Source organism: Chenopodium quinoa, unplaced genomic scaffold (assembly GCF_001683475.1).
Source record: "Chenopodium quinoa cultivar QQ74 unplaced genomic scaffold, ASM168347v1, whole genome shotgun sequence".
Lineage (NCBI taxonomy): Eukaryota > Viridiplantae > Streptophyta > Magnoliopsida > Caryophyllales > Amaranthaceae > Chenopodium > Chenopodium quinoa.
This window is the reverse complement of record NW_018742770.1, coordinates 2,015,250-2,035,636: the sequence shown is the minus strand read 5'-3', so window position 1 is coordinate 2,035,636 and position 20,387 is coordinate 2,015,250. Positions and strand designations below refer to the sequence as shown.

At 34.8% G+C, this 20,387-nt stretch overlaps 1 protein-coding gene across 1 annotated transcript; it reads right to left on the bottom strand.

The window, feature by feature from the left end:
* Positions 1-331: 331 nt before the first annotated feature.
* On the bottom strand, positions 332-5,745 carry LOC110724645 (VIN3-like protein 2). Its single transcript, XM_021904073.1, has 4 exons — positions 5,531-5,745; positions 3,044-3,713; positions 1,972-2,282; positions 332-1,515 (listed from the first exon to the last, which is right to left on the bottom strand). Exons 1-4 carry the CDS (start codon positions 5,547-5,549, stop codon positions 728-730), a joined length of 1,788 nt encoding a protein of 595 aa, XP_021759765.1. The 5' UTR covers positions 5,550-5,745; the 3' UTR covers positions 332-727.
* Positions 5,746-20,387: the final 14,642 nt, after the last annotated feature.

Genomic DNA, 20,387 nt, shown 5'->3' with positions numbered 1-20,387 from the left:
AGTACTAGACCACTGCACCAATCTCAAATTATCACCAATACAATAGCCACCAACCGTTGCAACTTTTGGCATTCCTCTATATATATGAAAGTTTGACTCACTTGACTTGTGTTATGTCTCCAATGTGTTTGAAAATATTAAAAGTTAAAATTTTATATTTATATAAATTCAACAAGCCTAGATGCTATTTTATTTTGATAGATATTTAAAAGGAGTATAAAGTGTAAAATAATGTCAATATGATTTAATTTTGACTGCGTTATTAGTAAATAAGTCGAATTTTTAGAAATAGAAAAAGTAGTATATTTGTAATGATTGTTTTTTTTCTTTCTTTTTGGAGGGAATTACATTGATGTACTTGTTAATTTGTTATGGACAATAGGACAAAGGTGAAGTACTTATTTCAAATAAAGTGCATCAGAAAAGTTCAAAACAGGGCACCAAATACATTGACAGTGGAAAAGCCTGAAAAAAGGAATAATGCATTCCTCCAAACTATACACTATTTAGAGTATTCATCATATCCACTTGATGAAAACAAGCCTTTTGCTGAAAAACAGAATCTAAAATCTCTGCTCATATACCAATATCAATGCCAATCTAGATTCTAGACAAAAGCAAAACACTAACAAAGCAATCTTCCTGCTTAAAAGACCCTAAAATAAGTTAATTTTTTTTTTCTTTCTTCTTTCTGGTTGAATAGAATAGAGTAAAAAGGATTGTAATTTTAAGGCTGAATGTATGCTGTGGAAGTGGATTTTTCGCTGCAAATTATATCAGCAAAGGCATCAACTAGTTGCTCAGCCAAGCATGGCGGGTCATCTAACATAGTATCCACAAATGCACTGACAACTCTTCTCTCCTGTACCGTGGCTTTCAAGCTATACCAAGTGAGAAATTTCACCCTGAAATCTATGCTCAAGTGACCATCTTGCTCCAAACTCTTGATCACCCTAACACAGAATTCATAGTTTCTATTCAATGCTTCAAGCATCTTGGTGCTCGCGCCAACTAAATCTTGCCTTGTGTCTACTTTTGATGGTGTGGTGGGGATTGATCCTAAGTTCACTATATGAGTGGCATTGATGTCAGTAAGGGATCGAAGCTTTGCAGTATGGTCAACTGTAGCTGACTTGTTGGCATTGTTGCATTCAGAAAAGGGTTGAAAAAAATTCCTTGGGGTCTCATCAATTATTCCATCATGTTCATCGGAAACTAGAGCACACGTTCCAATTGATTGAGGAGTTACCCATTTTGCTTCCCAAGTCCCAAAAACACCTGTGCAACTGAACAGAGAAACCCTACATACATATTCTGTGCATGGTTGAAGGTCACAAATCTTGAATTTCTTCTCCGGCCTAAGAACAATACAGGAGGGCTTTTCTGGGTAATCCTTCAAGTTAGAATTTCGATGCCATATCCGACATCCCAAAAACTCTTCAAGAAGTCTATTATCATAGTCCAATACAATGACTACTGATGTTGGGAAAGATTCTTCAAAGCTTATTTGACATGCTGTATGAAACAAGATGGATTAGCTATAAAACCATATTAGATACATAAAAAGGTCAAGGATGAAGAGGATGTATATATGAAAACTGACAATGTGCTTTCATTTGGTAACAGTAAACTCGCCAGGGTTCCATTGAATCAATCAATCTTAAGCACTTAAAATCATTTCAGTAAAAAAGAAGTCAAGTCTAGGTGATTTTTATTATATATGTTTTATATTGAAAGAGCTTTGTGGCATACTATATCGTGCATGAAGTTTTTTATTTTTTTTGAAATACTTCTGTGACTAGTTTTATGAAGTGAAAAGTTTAGCTTACCTCTTTTTTTTGGGGGGTGAGACTATAGTTATAGTGGTTTTACACAAACATTTGCTTGTAAAATAACACAGTTCTTAAACATATTTTTATCTGGGACAAAATATGAAAAACATTTAGCTTAAAATTTCCTTTTAGGACTTACTCAGAGTGTTCTTTTGATTCACAGAGGTTTTATATGGTTGGTTATCAAAAGCATCCAAAGCAGAGGCGCATAGCTTCTGAACCTCAGCACCACAAGCAAGTCTGTTAACTATTCCTCGGCCCATTTTTTCACATACACGATCAAGAGGCCCAAGTTCCTTCTTAAGTTTCTTTGCAGCAGTATCCACATGCTTATGTAGATCCTTGTATCGCTCAGTTCCATCAAGGATCTTGTGACACAAGGAGATTCGCAAACATAGCACATCAACACGTCTAGCCTCCTTGACAACCAACAGCTGCTTTCTCCATGTGCTGGATGTCAATGACATTTAACACAAACAAAAATCATCAACATAACTATATCAATAACTAGTAACATTGCTCTGTGCAGAATATAAATTCTGTAAGTAATGCAGAATTAAAAAGCTGTAAAGTGTTTCATGTTCTCCAGGTAAATACTGAGAATATACTAGTTACCTTATTCCTATATGTGTAATGTTTAATGAACGTTTATTTTACCACCTAGTAGCATCTGTTCACATAATGTGGCATGCCACTACATCTTACAGCAAGCAGCATAAATCAACAGAAGTAGAAAAATACTTCATACTATAGTATAGAAACATGTCATTTTGGACGCCTCAATGAAATACAAAAGATAAATATGCATGGATACCGGCAGAAACAAATGGTCCAAAATCAAGAACATGAAGAGGGGTTTCAGCTGAGCAGCTTTCAATCACTCATGCTACATACTAGTGCACACATGAAGGCAAAAAGATCTTTACTGTAATAAATATCTTAACATTAGCTGTTGCACAGATCGATAGAATGGAGAAGAAAAAAAAAAAAAGATTTTGCCACCACATACAAGCCATAAAATAAGAAGTGTTTGCAAATGGTAAATAAGATCACCAAGGTAGATGAATGGAATTTATATAGGACAAAATTTGTTAATCTTTACTTTCCTATGTTATGCTTGCATAATCTTGCATCTTGATGTAATTCCAACTTCAAGATCCAAAAGCACCTGAAACCTGTACATTTTAGTGGAATTTTCAGTGGGCTCTTACCTCATAAGGTCATTGATTTTTCCGCAAGAAACACAATAGAATCTCCCGTCAACTTTTCCATGCTTACAATTCTTCATTATGCCACTTCTTTCATGCTTCAGTGCACATTTTATATGACAAGACATCCCGCATGAACCACCCTCATTAGGTGGATCAGAGTCACAGGTCAACCAAAGACTTGGATCCTTATTATCATCATAGTGATGACAGACACAACAAGAACACCTCTTACAGAAACCGTCATTTTGACTAAGAGTAGCTCTGCAGGCTAGATTTTCACATAATAAGGTTTTTACTTCACTCTTGTTTAAACCTACACCTTGCACACATTCCTGGTTGGTGGGTAGTTGTGCAGGGCTTTCATTTTTTCTCTGCTTCTTAGCTCCATTAGAACTTTTGGCCAGAGATAAATCAAGATCATTATCAGTATTTTTCCTCTTCATGTTTTTAGACATTAAATTTAGAAGGTGCTGTATCATTCTAAGTTTGGTAAACCCACTATATTTTCTTTCTTTACCCATTTCAGCACAGATAATTTCCAAAAGCTCTTTGCGGCTAAAAGAACTAAGAATCTCTGGTGCATCTTCTGAACACTGTGCAATTTCACGAACTAGCTCCCTCTTTTCTTCCAAAGGAAGACCACCACATTTTGCAGGGTCAAGGACTAAACCTGTTCAGAGAGAGTAAAGTGGTGAATGCTCAACATATCAAACAATCCCACAAGACCAACATATTCAGCATCCCCCCTCACCTCACCACAAAACCCTCTCTAAAATGGGCAGTAAACAGGAACCTCTCCTAAAGTTTCAAATATAATATGCTTAACCGAGGATTAGCAATCAGGTTCTCATGCAAATTTACTTTACCAATTTGGGCATACATAGTTCAAGTACAAATTGCTTCCATCTGCCATGGATGCTTCCAGCAAAGCTAGTTTCATAACATCAGTATTCTCCTAATTTTAGTCCAGCAAGGAAAGAGGTGATTCATATGAGCTCTTAAGAATATTGACAACTTTTGGATACCTAGTAGCACAGTACCACTTGAGCTGCAAAACTTACGTTGAGTCTTGACCAATCAAATCCAGAAAAACACTAAAAATGTAGTCCTAGACTGCTAGCATAATAATTATACTAAATAATGATATTAATACACTGATATTTGACCAGATAAGACATTTGAAGTATGTAATCATTCACTACATGATTGATGAAAGCATAATCGTTGACTGACCGCCCTGCCAGTTTACCTATATCATTTGTTTTCTAAATGGAACATAATCTAAGAAAAAGGCTTTGAGTCCTTAAGGGTGGTGAAAGAGTGACACCATGATTAGAAAGTGAGCAAATTTTAGAGCACATTGTGGAATATAAGTCAAATTCACTGACATGGAGGCTTCATAAATACTGCCAATGGAGAACGTATATGCACATATATATAGTAAAGCTTGTAGTACTCTCAAATTTTCGAGCACAACTTAGACAGAGCAATTTTTCCCAAGGAACTTGTTTTAGAAACTTCAACTACATGCCTAGACAAATGCCAGAACTAAAAATCTCCCTTCATCCTGATAATAACCTATTACTTTATAAACTGTTCACCATATAGTACATATTTTGTTAAGCTTGAATTTTTTTTCCTTCATTCTGCAACAAATCCAGGCCATTAGCTAGCTTAATAAGAGCTCGTCCAAATGAAATTAGCCAACAACTTACAAATAATTTCAAACTTCACAGGACAAAACTGTCTATATCATGGGAGCCATCTTTGCCTTTCTCACCCAATTACACCATATTCTATCTTTTCTCTTAAAAGTACATGCATAATTGAGGCACTTTTACACCATAGAATCATTCATCTCGAATTAGCGCGCTCCAATTCATGATTAAAGATCAACAGTTCCCAAAAATTGACAAGAAATTCTATTACCATACAAAGCTACATAATACAGCAACAATCAAACAACAAAGCATGATAAATCAATAGTAACACACCCTTTCTTCCATTATCCTTTTACAATCTACTCCAAAAAAACATCTCACATATATCACCTTAAAAACACCCTTTTCCTTCTCTCACATCAACATTTTACGCTATCAAATATTTTTTTTTTTTTTGGAACTGTCAACATTGTGCATTCTATTTCTATTTCTATCTAATGAAAGTTTAGAAAACATACAATTACAATAATCCCAAAAAACTAACACCCATTAAACACCATTTACATGCATTTAACAAACATAAACAGCAAACAAAACCCCACAAAACACAAACAACACATTCATTTCCCAAAAAAAAAAAAAAAAAAAAAAACCCACAAAAAAAGGCGCAAAAATCAACAAACCCAGAATTATTTCATCATCAATTAACATACATTGTCAAAAAACATAATAAAGCGACGAAAACCACAGCCAGATCATCAAAATTAACCCAAAAAAATATAAGATGAAAAAAAAAGCGTAAAAAACACCAAAAAAAAAATTTCACCTTTAAGATTCGCTTCCATGCCGTAAAATTAATAAAAAATATACAGAAAAAAAAGGATAAAAAATATAAAGAAGACCCTTTAGAGTTTAGAGGTGTTAGACATTGTTAGTGGAAAGGAAGAAGGTGATGAAGAGAGAGAAAGAAGAGAGAGAAAGAGAGGAGAGAGAATGTAAAGAGAGAGTGTGTTGTGTGAGTTTCGGTGGGTGTTTGTAAAATTCAGGAAAAATGGGGTTAACATCGAGAACCGAATCAAGAGGAGGGGCCAAACCCAAAGCTTGTGTAATCAAGTGTTGTTTTTTCCTTCTTATTGGAGCTTTTTTTTAAATTTTTTTTTTATTTGGCTTAATTTTGATTTGAGTATAATTTAGAGGTTAATTATGTTGATTAATTATAAGATTATATTTTATGTTGTGATGGATAAACTACATGGGAGGCAATGCCCCACGCGCCTCTGTTCTTGTTTGCTTTTTTGGGGCTTATAAAATTAAGCGGAGTATGTGGACTGCTTATCGTGTGTTGTGTTATGTCTGACCTTTTATTTTGCGAGACCATAGAATATGATTATATTTGCTTGTTTCGTATGGTCTAAAATCTTATTAAGTTGCGTAGACAACGCAATCCACAACTAGCTTTGTAAATGATAAAACAAATCTTAAAAATATAATCATTTGGTTTCTTTGGTCGAGGATTGTGGGATTTGAAGCTGAGTTCATTTAAACTATGGATCAATTTAATGTCATATTGGGTGGAATTGGTTCAAATAAATAAATGAAGAGATGGGCATCAGCTTATTGCATCTAATAAATGTTTAATTTTTAGAGTATTTTAAATGAGAAAGCCCCAATTTATCTCAAGTGACAAATTTGTAAATATATCAACAATATTATATAGTAGCATATTTGTTGTAAATAAATCAACAATTACGTGCCCATTTTTAATAAAAAAAAGGTTATTAATTTATTTACAATTTTGCCACTTGAGAGCACTCACATCAGTGAGCATTTTTTTGCTCATGAGCAAAAATGGTGAGCAAATTTGTTAAAAATGGTTCCCCATCAATGAGTATATTTGAGGATGAACAGTAACTACGTGGGGCCTAGCAACTCTCCAATGTCCTTTCAGCTTCTTCCTCCAATCAGCAAATATTACCGTTTTTAAACGGTAATTAATTTAAAACTGCTATTTTGGCTGATTTATAATTAAAAAAATAATTCATCAACGGTTATAATTTTTTTTTTTCTACAAATAGAGATCCATTTTGACATATTCTGGTATAATTTCAAAAATCACAAAAACACTATATTATTCTTACTCCCATTTCTAGTGAGATTTATAATTTATAATTGTTTAGCGATTAAAATTTCAATATTATTAATTAATATTTAATAATTGTATTAAGTTAAATAATAATATAAATGTAATTAGTAGCACTAAAACTTCATTTAACCAAAACATAATTAATAATAATATGGCGATGTGTAAGAGAGAGAAATGTTGGGAGATGTTGGTGGGTATGTGAAAAAGTAGAAGAGAGATTGATGAACATTTTTTATTTTTGCTCACTAGTGGAATAAAATTTGCTCCCAAAAAATGCTCATGGTTGGCAAGAGAGAGAAAGTGGTTTGAGAGAGAATGAGCAAAAAAATTTTTGCTCACTAGTGTGAGTGCTCTGATAAACATATACATATCTTGTTTATCAAGAAGATAAACTTGTATTTTTCCATTTTAAATTTGAGATAGAATAGTGTTGTAACATAATTTTGCGGGTTGAGTTAGACACACTAGGATCGGGCCTTGTTAGGCAAAAATTAAGCTTACATAAAGGTTTAACCTTTGTTGTCATGGGCCTAAGAAGCAAGCAAACAACCACAAAAGCCCAAAAATTTCAATACAAACAATTGCTAAAACTAGGTTGGTTAGGTTCAAGTCGGGTTGTAGGAAGGATAAATCAGGTTAGCTGAGGTCGAGTTTTAGGACAAGACCGAGCCAATGGGTCAGGCCACTGGTGATCAACTCTAGGTTTGGGGCCCACCAAACCATTGAGTTGAAACTCTATATAATCACAAGTCACAACAAAGATCAAAATTGGTGGAGAGGTAATGTTAAATGTTAATGGAGAGGGCTTTAAGTTATTGATTGATTTACAAGAAACTTCAAAAATTCCCAACGGCTACACAATTTTAGCAATCTAATGCTTAAATTAATTGATTGATGTGTGTTTGCTAACTAATTGATCTTGATTTATGTGACAATTGATATCGGACAAGATTCTTGGCATACTTGATGATGACTGTTCTCTAGTTACTGTCACTTGGTTGTTATGCTGCTTGTGCTTAGGAAAGCACACTGCATTAGAGCTTATCAAACTTTGTATGATTGTGTTACCATTTTGTGCATGTAGGAGGTGATAATGAATTAATGATTCCGCTTCCACTATTCAGTATTCACACACTTCACTAGTTTTGACCAATATGGGTGAATTAAACATAAGAAAAAACTATAGTTATGTGGGATCGTATAGTATTAGAATTGTCCCAATGAATGATTTTTTGAATACTTTCTTAGGCAGCTACTCGTACATTGCTAAAGGAAATCTACTCGCTTTATGTAAAGGATAATAATATCATTATTATTATTATTATTTACTGTTTATAGTTTGTGTAATCCTTTGATTTACTCATTTAGGTTCATAGTTTGTGTAAAAAAAAAAACCAAAAGGAAAAGTACAAGAAAAAAAAAAACTTAATTACGGAAGATTGAGTACATTACTATATACTATAAATGAAGTTTGAATAAGACAAAGTCAAATTTCCTCTATTTTCCTGTCATAGTCTTAACATGGTAATATATACTTAATTATTATTGTATGTAGTGTCTTAATTTCCTAGCACAATTACAAGGTAGCTTCTCCTAATTCAAGTTCAAACTTTTAATAGTCATTTTGCTAATGTGTACAATGTACGTACTTGTAAATGTAATTAATCGTATGAATTTTTCTTGAAGTTTCATCAAATTTCAAGATTAATTAATACGAATTGAAGTATTTTTTGGGAGATTGACATTTGACAATGCTAGTGTTTTTAACTAAAGAAATGGTCCCTTTTTTTTTGTTTATTTGCTAGTGGTCCTTGTTTCGTTAGCAATATTCAAAATTCTTCGAAATTATACTATTAGGATGAGTAAGGAAAGAAAAAGGACTTGACTTTTCTGTTGGAGAAAGAGGACTAATTGGTAGATAATGGTAGACTGATTTTTATGTTGATCTCGACTACCATAAGCCCCTTAATTACATGAGAGTCATTTTGTACCCTTACTATCGCGTCCATTTGCTAAAGGTATAATAATCCACACGTGAATTAAGACTATTACAAGAGGGAGAATGACTTACATATAAGTTTGATGGACTACTTCATACATACTACTAAGATCCTTTTTTTTGAGCTGTTCTGTTCTGCTTTGCTCAAAAGCTCAAAAGAACATGACCTAAATGCTATGTGGTTAGATTTTCCTCCGACTACTAAGGAATTTTCGCTAAGGGATGGTACCATTCTTCTTAAAATTTGCAACTGAAGTATTATGTTGAACCTTGAGATCAACTATGAGATCCTTTAGAAGAAATGCATGTAATATGTAGATTGGTCTAAAAGTGCCAATGATTTTCAGCGATTTGGTTGTTGATAAATGGTGACAAGAACAAAATTTTATATGGTTATTGATAGTCGTCTATCATTCTAAGGGCCCCAACAGTTTAAGAGCAAGAATAAATTTTATACTTAATTTATGTAAAAATCAGTCAGTCAACAAGTTTAGATTATTATAAGTTGATTACAATACATAATAATACACTTATGTATACCCATTGACTTGTTATTATAATTACATGTGTGAGATTATTATTTTATGACATTATGCAATTAGTAACTAGCCAGTAAGATATATAAATCTCTTATTATCTGTTGAGTGTTTCCTTAGTTTGATTTATTATATAAATGTGCTGATCAAATTGTAGAATTTGCATAAGTTGAGTCATATTCTAGTCACAAGTTCAGCATACCGGTTTGAATTTCGTTGAGGATGACATGGCTTAGAGCAAGTTTAGCCCCAAGTTTTAAGACTTGGACGTGACATCATTTTTGGTGGTCCTCATTGAAAATGATGTCATCAAATTCTTGTTAAAACTCACTAAAACTTACACAAATTTATCACTTTAGCCCTAAGATTTAAATATTTGACATATTATATGTAGAAAAGTGTAAAAAAAAAGGATAATAAAAATAAAAGTGAAGTGGGTGAAGTGGGTTCCAATCTCAAGCAAGTCTTAAGTTGAGTGTTGAAATTTCAAGACTCAACTTGAGACTTGCTTGAGATTTTTGAAGAAAAATGGAAAAAGTCTTAAGTATAAATCTTAAAACTCAATTTGATGATGTCACCCCAAGTCTAAAGACGGGCTAAACTTGCTCTTACTATTATTTGATCTAATAAGTCGCTACCTATATTAGACCCTATTCACTTCACCTCATTTTTGCTAAACTGAATTTTTCTTTGATGTTGCTAATTTTTATTGAATTGAACTTAACTTTACTAAAGTGAACTTATTTTTACTGAATATTATTTTTGTAAGGTGAAGTGAACAGACCTTACACTGACTTTTCATTTCCCCAAAAGGACCACCCCCCGCCACCTCATGTGTTGTGTCTAAAGTCGAAGACTTGACATTGGTATGACAGTTGAACATGAGTAACATAGGTTATTACATATACTTGGAAGGTTTGGTAAATGAAAGAGATAGTCAAGATTTCTAATTTATAAGCAGCGTAAATTAGACACTGCTGTTTATAGCTTAGTCTACATCCAAGTAAGTTTTTACTAACAAGTAAGAACTGCAGTACATGGTTGCATGGCACATGCAGTACAAGTGCTTTACTTGTTGATTGGAGATTAGGATGAATGAGAAGAGAGAGATTTGGAGATTATCTTGACAACAAGTGCTTTACTTGTTGCAGGGGATTAGGGGAATGATTAAATCAAATCAGAAAAATTGGAACTTAAACATTGGGATCAATTAAGGATGTCTGAATAAGTCAAAGTCAAAGTTTTTTGTTATTATAATTTCACTTTAAAATCCCTTAACATATTTTTTAGATATTAAGAACTTAAGATGCAGTATATATATATGATTAGTCTAGGAATTTAACTTGATCACTGATTTACAAAAAAGAACTTTTTGAAGGTTATATTCTTACATAACTATGTCTTCTGTATTCTACATATTAGTAGTGTTGCTGCTGATGCCAAGCATGAAAGGCGGTGCTAGTCTAAGACGACACAATTGTTCAATGCACAGAAATGCTGTCACCAGCATTGGTGTAGTTATCGATGGCAATACTCGTGTGGGAAAGGAGCAGAAAATAGCTATGAAGATTGCAGTTCGCGATATTTACAGAAACAGCTGCTGTCCTGTTACTCTGCATGTTCGAGATTTTTCTGAAGGCTCTGTGCATGCCACTAACATTGGTAAGAATATATCCCCTCTTTTCAAAAGTAAACAATTTTTATTTATATGTTTTTCTGCAATGAAAATAAGTATGTTAATATGTCTGTCTGTGCCTGCAGCATCCAAGCTTATGCAAAGTAAGAAAGTTGAAGTCTTAATCGGAGCGTTTTCGTTAACAGAAGCTGTATTCTTGTCAGAAATGTATAAGAATTTATTGGGAGTTCCTATTTTTCTCCTAAATCCTACTGCAATGCCTCAACCCTTAGTGCCACTGCCATCTAATTTGCTCCAAATGTCGCATAATTTCTCTGTTCATATGCAATGCCTTTCTGCTATTGTTGGTCATTTTCGATGGAGGAGAGTGACAATTTTATATGAAAGAAGCAATCTTTTTGCCATGGATTCTGCACATTTTACTGTTCTATCTGATTCACTGAGGTCGGTTGATGCAATCGTAGAGCAGCATATAGCCTTCCCTTCTGTAAGTACCTTGTCAGAACCTGATGCAGTAATTGAAAAGGAGCTTTACACCCTCAAAAGAGGGGGTAACCGTGTTTATGTAGTACTGCATTCTTCCCTTGAACTAGCCACGCGTCTTTTCCAAAAGGCGAATGAGATGGGAATGGTAGAAAAAGGGTTTGTTTGGATAATATCAGATGAGATTGCAAGTTTACTTTATTCTGTTCAACCATCAGTCATTGCTTCTATGCAAGGAGTACTTGGATACAGAACAAATATTATTGACAGCAGTAGATCCTACAAAGAGTTTGTGGTCAAATTCAAGCAAAGTTATATTGCTAAATTTCCTTATGATCAAGGAAATCCAAACCCAACCTTGTTTGCTTTGAGGGCATATGACATGATACACGCGATTACTAAAAGTAAAAATGCAGCAGTAAAGTCTAACTCTACAGAGTTGTTCCCCAACCTCTTGCTGAGTAACTTTGAAGGTTTGAGTGGGAATATAAGCTTTAGAAACAGCGAGCTAAAAGACATACCGACCTTCCAAATTATCAATGTGGTTGGGAAAAGCTACCGGGAATTAGTCTTTTGGTCCTCTGAGTTTGGATTCTATAACAAACAATCTTCAAAAACCGGTACAAAGGAAACCAGGAATTATAGCCAGAATCATGACATGCTTGTTGAATTAGGCCCTATTTACTGGCCAGGCGGTCTGCAGGAAGTTCCAAGAGGTTGGAATATTGGTGCTACCAGTGAAAAGCCGCTGATAATAGGTGTACCTGCTTCTGGTGCTTTTCGTTTGGTCAATGTAACCATTGTGGCACCTAACCAGACATCCATCACAGGATTTGTCATCGACGTATTCAATACCTCTCTTAAGTACCTTCCTTATGATCTTCCTCATAAGTTGGTTCCATATTATGGCAGATATGATGATCTGGTACTTCAAATCCATAAGAAGGTAAGCATCAATTTATTTTTCTTCATCTAATTGCACGTCTATAGTTTCTTTCTTGCTTTCGAGTCCTATTTAGTGTTACCTCAACTATAAGATGTGCATATTGATAATAAGAATTAGCAGTGAACATTGAATTTCTGTTGTATTTTGTTTAGGTCTTTGATGCTGCAGTTGGCGATATTTTAATACTAGATGAAAGATACAGGTGGGCTGACTTCTCCCAACCTTTTGTGAAATCTGGAATGAACATGGTTGTGACAGTCAAAGAAGATAATACAAAGGAAATATGGATATTTGCAATGGTCTTTGAAAAGAAATTGTGGATTCTTTTCTTGTCAATGGGCCTCTTCATAGGATTTGTTGTATGGTTAGTAGAACGTCGAAGAAATCCAGACTTTGCTGATGGTTCAGTATCCCAGCAACTTGGGGCAATTTTCTGGTTTTCCTTCACCTTGCTATTCTTTGCACAAAGTAAGCACACTTTTGTCAGAAATGGCCTGATAAGTTTGATAAGTTTATTTAAGACATCATTTGTATTGTTTTATTAATATATTATGTTACCTTTGTAGAGGAGTCACCTAGGAGCAATCTTTCCAAGATGGTCCTTGTACCATGGTATCTCCTAATATTGATGCTTACGATATATTTCCAAGCATCACTCACCTCCCTAATGACAGTTTCTCAACTATTACCGTCTGTGAAAGATGTGGAGACTCTGAGGGCAGAGAATGCAGTTGTTGGATGTAATTGGAACTCCTTTGTCTGTACGTACTTAGAAAACGTGTTAAGATTTAAGCCAGAAAACATTAAGAAAATGCGAGCTGTTGAAGATTATCCTCCTGCTTTTGAAAGGGGTGAGATCAAGGCTGCCTTTTTTGTTACCTTACACGCGAAAGTTTTTCTGACAAAGTACTGCAGGGGATACACTCTTGCAGGACCAACTTACAACTTTGGTGGCTTTGGCTTTGTGAGTGGCTTAAATGATTTAACTTGTCGTTTTAATTCTTCATAGTTTGGAACTCGAATGCCATAACTTATTTCCATGTTGGTCCATTGTTTGTCATCTCAGGCATTTCGAAAGGGCTCTGTACTGTCTGCAGACATTTCACAGGCTATTCTGAAGGCAACAGAAAAGGGAGAAATAGAAGGTTTGGAGCATGATATGTTCACTCATTGCAAGTGCTCCACATCAAAAATAAACAACAGCACCACATTTGTAGGCCCTAAGCCTTTCTCCGGGCTGTTCTGCATCTCTGGTGGCGTTGCAGCTGTAGCACTTCTAGTCATTGTAATTCCTTCAGTAGAGCTGCAATCGCGAATTTTCAGTGTTGTTAAAGAATCAATTTTAAGAAGTAGAATATGTTCATGGTTGTCAATGATGTTGAGACACCAAACCAGGTTTAGATTGCCATGGTTGAGACCATATCCCACTACATAAGCATATGCAAAACATTATAAACTGCTACACTGTAAAAGTAACTTATTTATTCTAACTTATTTTATCTGGACTAATTTTATCTGAAATATTGTTTTGTCTAGACTTATTTTTTCTGAACTTTACACAACTTGAATATATTTTATCTGGACTAATTTTATCCGAAATATTGTTTTCCATCATAAGTTTTGTCATCGTGATTGTAAATCCTTGTATATAAAGACCATTCAACCATGACAATGATGAATAAATAAGATTCCAATCTTCTATATAAGGAATAAGAATCAGAAGTAGTTTAAGTTAAAGTATCGCAGGGACAATACTTCGAAATTTAACTTGCTATTTTTTGCAGCTTGTAGATCAAGATGTTTCAATCAGTGACAGAAGTTGACAGGTTAATTAGTTAGAGAAAAGCTTATAATATGTGTGGTTTGGTTTTCAGTTACATCAACACGTCTAGTTTATTTTTCAGTTATATTGACCAGAATTGTGTAGGGCTGAGCTTAATATTAGCATCAATAAGAATTGTAGACATAATTATAAACAATTACCATTGAAGGGATTTATACTATCACCTAATTAATCCACAGGTAACCATTTGAAAATAATAGTCACATGTACTATTTTAGTTGGACCGAAGAAAGTGACATATTCTAAAATAGTAACGATTTGTAAATGATTTCATCATTGTGTCCTTATGTAAGATTAAGTAGCTTTTCCCACAAACAATTAGGTGAATTTTTAAGTTGTAGATTCCATAAGTTTGTTGATGAACAAATGTCCTGTAAATAAAAAATGTCAGTCAAACAACCAAAAAAACCTTTAATCAGGCTTACAGTAGCATAGCTTGAATATGTCAAGATTGTCAACCTTAAATGTGACCTTACTTTCGAATCTTCCCTTATACATGTCTTAATTCTATGCAGTGTACGAAATTTTTAGCACGAATTAGCCAAGGCAACTTCCTCTTGATCATTAATAGGGTGTTCCTTTTTCAGCTTAATTAACTTCAAACTTTTATAAGTTAAGTAAATCATGCTTCCTGCTGTATACATACTTGTGGTTGTTCTGCTTCTGATGCCAAGCTACACAAGTAGCGCCAATGAAGGAAGATAAAACTGCTTAGTAAACAAGAATGTCGCGGTTAGCATTGGTGTGATAATTGATCGCAGCACTCGTTTGGGAAAGGAAAAGGAAATAGCAATGAAGATTGCAGTTCAAGATGTTTATAGAGACAGCTGCATTCAGCTGACACTGCATTTCAGATATTCTGAGAGTTCTAATTCTGCCACTTCCACTGGTATGATATTGCTGCTCCGTTCCAAGGAAAAGTTTCGGTATTTGTGTTTCTATATGAATAACACATTACCTACTCAACACTACTAACTAAATACTTATCACTAGCATAAATCTTTTTCCTTGGGCATTTGGTACAATCTGTTAGTCATGTTTCGGAAGCTCTTTGTAGATGGTAGTGTCGAGTCAAATGTCTGTGTAAAATAAGAAAAGGCTGTTAGCCGGGAGTAGTGGGTGTCTTTTGTACTGTTTTCTCATTAACCAAAAATAAATTAATCTCATTAACTACTCAAAATTTTCAATCTCTGCATTTTCACATTACTCTACAAACCTACATAGTATATCATGCATCAATATTTTCATGAATTGAGACTTGTAAACATTAGCTTATTAACAGTAGCCAAATTGACCTACCTTGAATATTTATTTGGTCAGATTGTCACAGAAATAAGCTATTATACGATGAAACCTGAATATGACCAGTTGTCCCCTGAACATGACTTGGACTGAACCGAGCTGAATTAAACCTGATTCAAATGACCCTAAGCTTTGGCTACTTTCGTCAAAGAAGGTGCAAATAAAAAGCAGTCTTAAATCTGAGAATATCTAGACAAATATATATGGTCTTAATTCTTGAAACTTCATATAAGTAACTTCTGTTGTGTCATGTTGATGGGGCACAGCAGTTCAGCAGTCCTTCTAGAACATTATTTTTTGGAACATTTCATTTTCAGTTGCTTTGATGAGATGAAGCCAGGGCAGGATACCTCCTCAGTTGCCTATTTCTGCCCGTTTTTATTTAGTATAAGCGATGATGAAATTGAAGTTTGTAGTATTATTAGTCATCATTCGATTATTTGAAGATGTCGGTTATCTTAGTCTAATTAACCTATGCCTGCAGCACTAAAACTCATGCACAAAAACAAAGTTCAAGCAATTATTGGAACATTTTCATTGCCTGAAGCTGCAGTCTTATCTGAAGTTCACAAGAACTTCTTGGACATTCCTGTCATATTCTTGCCTCCAACTGCTGTTCTTGCTGCATCACTATTCACTACCAATGCCATCATCCAATTTGATCCGAATGTCAAGCAATATATCGATTGACATGCAATGCCTTACCTCCATAGTCAGCTATTTCCAGTGGCGAAAAGTGACTGTTATATATGAAAGAAGCAACAACTTTTCCCTGGATTCTGATATTATTTCTGTTCTGTCAGATTCACTGAAGTCAGTTGATTCATCTGTAGAGCAACACTTGGCTTTCCCTCCTATAAACTCCTTGTCTGACCCTGAAGCTGCCATTGAGCAAGAGTTCCGAAAGCTCAGTATAAGAAGAAACCGCGTCTTTGTAGTTCTGCAATCTTCTCTTCAACTAGCCACTTGTGTTTTCCAAAAAGCACACCAGATGGGGTTGGTAGAGAAAGGTTTTGTTTGGATAATATCAGATGAAATTGCCAGTTTATTCGATTCTGTTGATTCATCTGTCATTGCTTCTATGCAAGGTGTCATAGGATATAAAACCAGCTTTATTGATACCAGTAAATTATACAAAAAGTTCAAGATTAGATTTGAGAGAAGTTATCTCACAAAACATCCCAATGATCAAGGAAATCCATATCCTAGTATATACGCTTTAAGAGCATATGATGCAGTACAGGCAATTGGCAACGCGAAAAAAGGATTCAGTAGGAAAGTTTTACTCTAACACCAGTAACTTTGTGGGTTTGAGTGGGAATATAAGCTTCAGAAATGGCATGATAGATCAACTCCCAACCTTCAAAATTATCAATGGGAAATGGGTACCGCGATTTAGCCTTCTGGTCTGCTGCAGATGGATTTTCGACGAAAGCCCTTACACAAAGTGGCAGGAAAAACCATTTTATTAAATTTGGTCCTATATATTGGCCAGGCAGCCAACAGACAGTTTCAGGAGGGTTCAGTTCTGGTGTTATCAGTCAGAAGCCCCTGAGGATTGGTGTTCCGGCTTCTGGTGCTTTTCATCCGTTTGTCAATGTAAGTTTCGACGAAGTACATAACAAAACTTTTATCACAGGATTTGCTGCTTATGTGTTCAGAGCCTCTCTGAAGTACCTACCTTATGATCTGCCTTTTACTTTGATTCCATTTTACGGCATATATGATGAACTGATACACGAGATCCATCTGAAGGTAACTCTAAATTTAAATATATCTGAACACAATTAACAAAAATATAATTCTTTACAATTAACACAATTTTCTGCATCATTTTTATTCTTGTCAGCAATGTTGTCCTGTTTTCAGTTAAATTACTTACAAGTTGTCCATGTAACCGTGTACATAATTTTTGAATGGATCAGTTTCTGATAGAGTATATAAGTCGATCCTGGGCTTCAGTACTTATTGATAGAGAATATCCATAGAATATTCTCATCTTAGGTTTAGGATATATTTAGTATAAAATTATCTTTGAAATCTATACATATCTTATGTTACCTAATATGATTAGGTTTCTCATTGAAACCTATTAATATTGATCAATGGAAATCACTCTAATCAAGGAGTTTGAAGCATAAAAAATTTGTGTATATCCCGCCGGCTGTGATACCATGTCAGATAATATAAAATCCTTGATTAGAGTGATTTCCATTGATCAATATTTATAGGGTTACAATGAGAAACCAGATATGTATAGATATCAAAGATAATCTTATACAAAATATACCCTAAACCTAAGATGAGAATATTCTATGGATATTCTCTATCACTTATTAACCGACTGTTGCGTGTGTTAAGGGCTTTGATGCAGCAGTTGGGGACATTAACATACTCGAAGAAAGATACAAGTGGGCAGACTTTTCACAGCCATATGCTAAGTCTGGTATGGTTATGGTTGTCACTGTAAAACATGACAGCACAAATGAGATGTGGATGTTTTGAAGGTTTTTGACAGGAAGATGTGGATCCTCATTCCATTAATGGGACTCTTTATGGGGTTTGTTGTGTGTTTGATAGAACACGTCGATGATCCAGAATTCGTAGACTCATCATTCTTCCAACAAGTTGGTACAATTTTCTGGTTCTCCTTCAGTTTGCTATTATTTGCACAAAGCAGTAAGCATCCTTGATTTAGTAATGATGTATAAATTGGTAGGTCAGGTCGGGTCCTGTTTTAGTTTGATCAATCAATTTAACTTTGTGTAGGCCCTGTTCGATAGTAGAGTTTTGGATAGCTGTAATAAGGTTGGGTTTTAAATTTTTAATGGTTTGAATTGAAATTTTAAGGTTATGAGCAATTTTTAATTGTATGCTAATAGCCAGTCTAGTGATCCGATTTGTTTTGTTTAGGCCGGGATTTCTAAAGTCGGATCAGTTTTTGACAGCTCTTCAACTAAACCATATTGACACCCACCGTTACTTTTGTAGATGAATCGCCAAGGAGCAAATCGTCCAAAACTGTTCTAGCACCATGGCAATTCCTAATATTGATGCTGACCATATATTTCATAGTTGCACTTACATCTCTAATGACAATTTCCCAATTACCACCATCTGTGAAAGACGTCGATACACTATGAAGCGAAAATGCACCTGTTGGGTGCAATTGGAATTCATTCCTATGCCCTTACTTAGTTGATGTTTTGCAATTTAAATCTAGCAACATTAGGCCAACGCGATCGATTGACGAGTATCATACAGCATTCCAAAGAGGTGAAATTAAGGCTGCTTTCTTTGTTACATCACATGCTCAAGTATTTCTAGCAAAATACTGCAAGGATTACACTATTGCTGGTCCAACCTACTACTTTGGTGGTTTAAGTTTTGTGAGTACTACCTTTCAACTTTAATGCCCCTCAAACAATTAAAATCTATATCAAACAAAATGTTTGGTACGGAAACAATTTAATTTCTCTTTGACCTTATCCTCCATGTAGTAATTTTTGGTTAGTAACTTACTACCTCGGTTTCATATTATTTGCAATAATTTGACATAAAGTACAGAGGGAAAATGTCTAATCGTTGCAAATAATATGAAACAGAGGTAGTAGTTTAATTTAGTAGATTCACGTGAAAAAAAACGTGTCAATCTAAAGTAATTATCACTAACGATATTTAGTCCCTCACAGACATTTCCAAAGGTTTCTTCGCTATCAATAGACATGTCACAAGCAATGTTAAAAGCGATAGAAATTGGAGAGATTGTGATGTTGGAGAGAGAGTTGTTGGCTCACTACAAGTGCTCAGCCTCATCAACAAACAACACGAGTATGAGCACGAGTGTCGGCCTTAAGCCTTTCTCAGTGTTGTTCTACATTTCTGGTGGCATGGCATCTATAGCACTTTTAGTCATTGTCATTCCTACAATTGAGAAGCACTAGAGAATTTCAAGATTTGTACATGAATTAATTATAAAACTTTTAAGAAAATTACGTGTTTGGATGTCAATTATCATCTTTAAAACCTAAATGCATGAATCAAGCAATTGTAATCAATTGTTATAAGGCTATTTTCTACTTTTAGATTTGTGGTTCTACAATATGTACTTTTTGTGTGAAATGATAGTGGCATAGTGTTGTATGACTTGCATATAAGAACTATTGTAGGAAGTGCAAAGAAAGTTAATGAAGTTTAAAAAAATGGTCAGAGAATTGAATGATATCATGAGTTTTCATGACATCTCCACCTGATACAAAATTGCTCATAAAGATTTTTACTTCCTTCTTTTTTTATTAAGGAAAAATTAGAAAAAATAATCCCAACTTTTATGGATTTTGCTACAATAATCCCAATTTTGAATTATTCTAGAATAATCCGAACTTTGGCGGTTATTCTTTTTCTTCAATCCCAAATGTCGGATACCGGTTGAATGTTTTTTTTTTGTTTAAAGTGACACGTGTCACAAATTGAGTGGTTAAAAAAAAAAAAAAAAACCCAGCCAACCCCTTCCAATTCCTGCCACCAGAATAATCCCAACAACCACCCCCTTCGCCGCTGATTCCCCCTCCCCCTTGCGCCGCTGATTCCCCCTCCCCTTTCGCCGCTGATTCCCCCTCCCTCTCTTTTTCGTTTTATTGTTTTCCGGTGACACTCGAAATCCCCATCTCTAAAACCCTTGAAACCTCTTCCTCCACTCGAAACACCCTTAAAACCACCTCCCCCACTCTCGAAAACCACCACCAACGCCTCCGCCACCATTAAAAACCCTAGCCGCAAGGATTTCGAGGTGGTG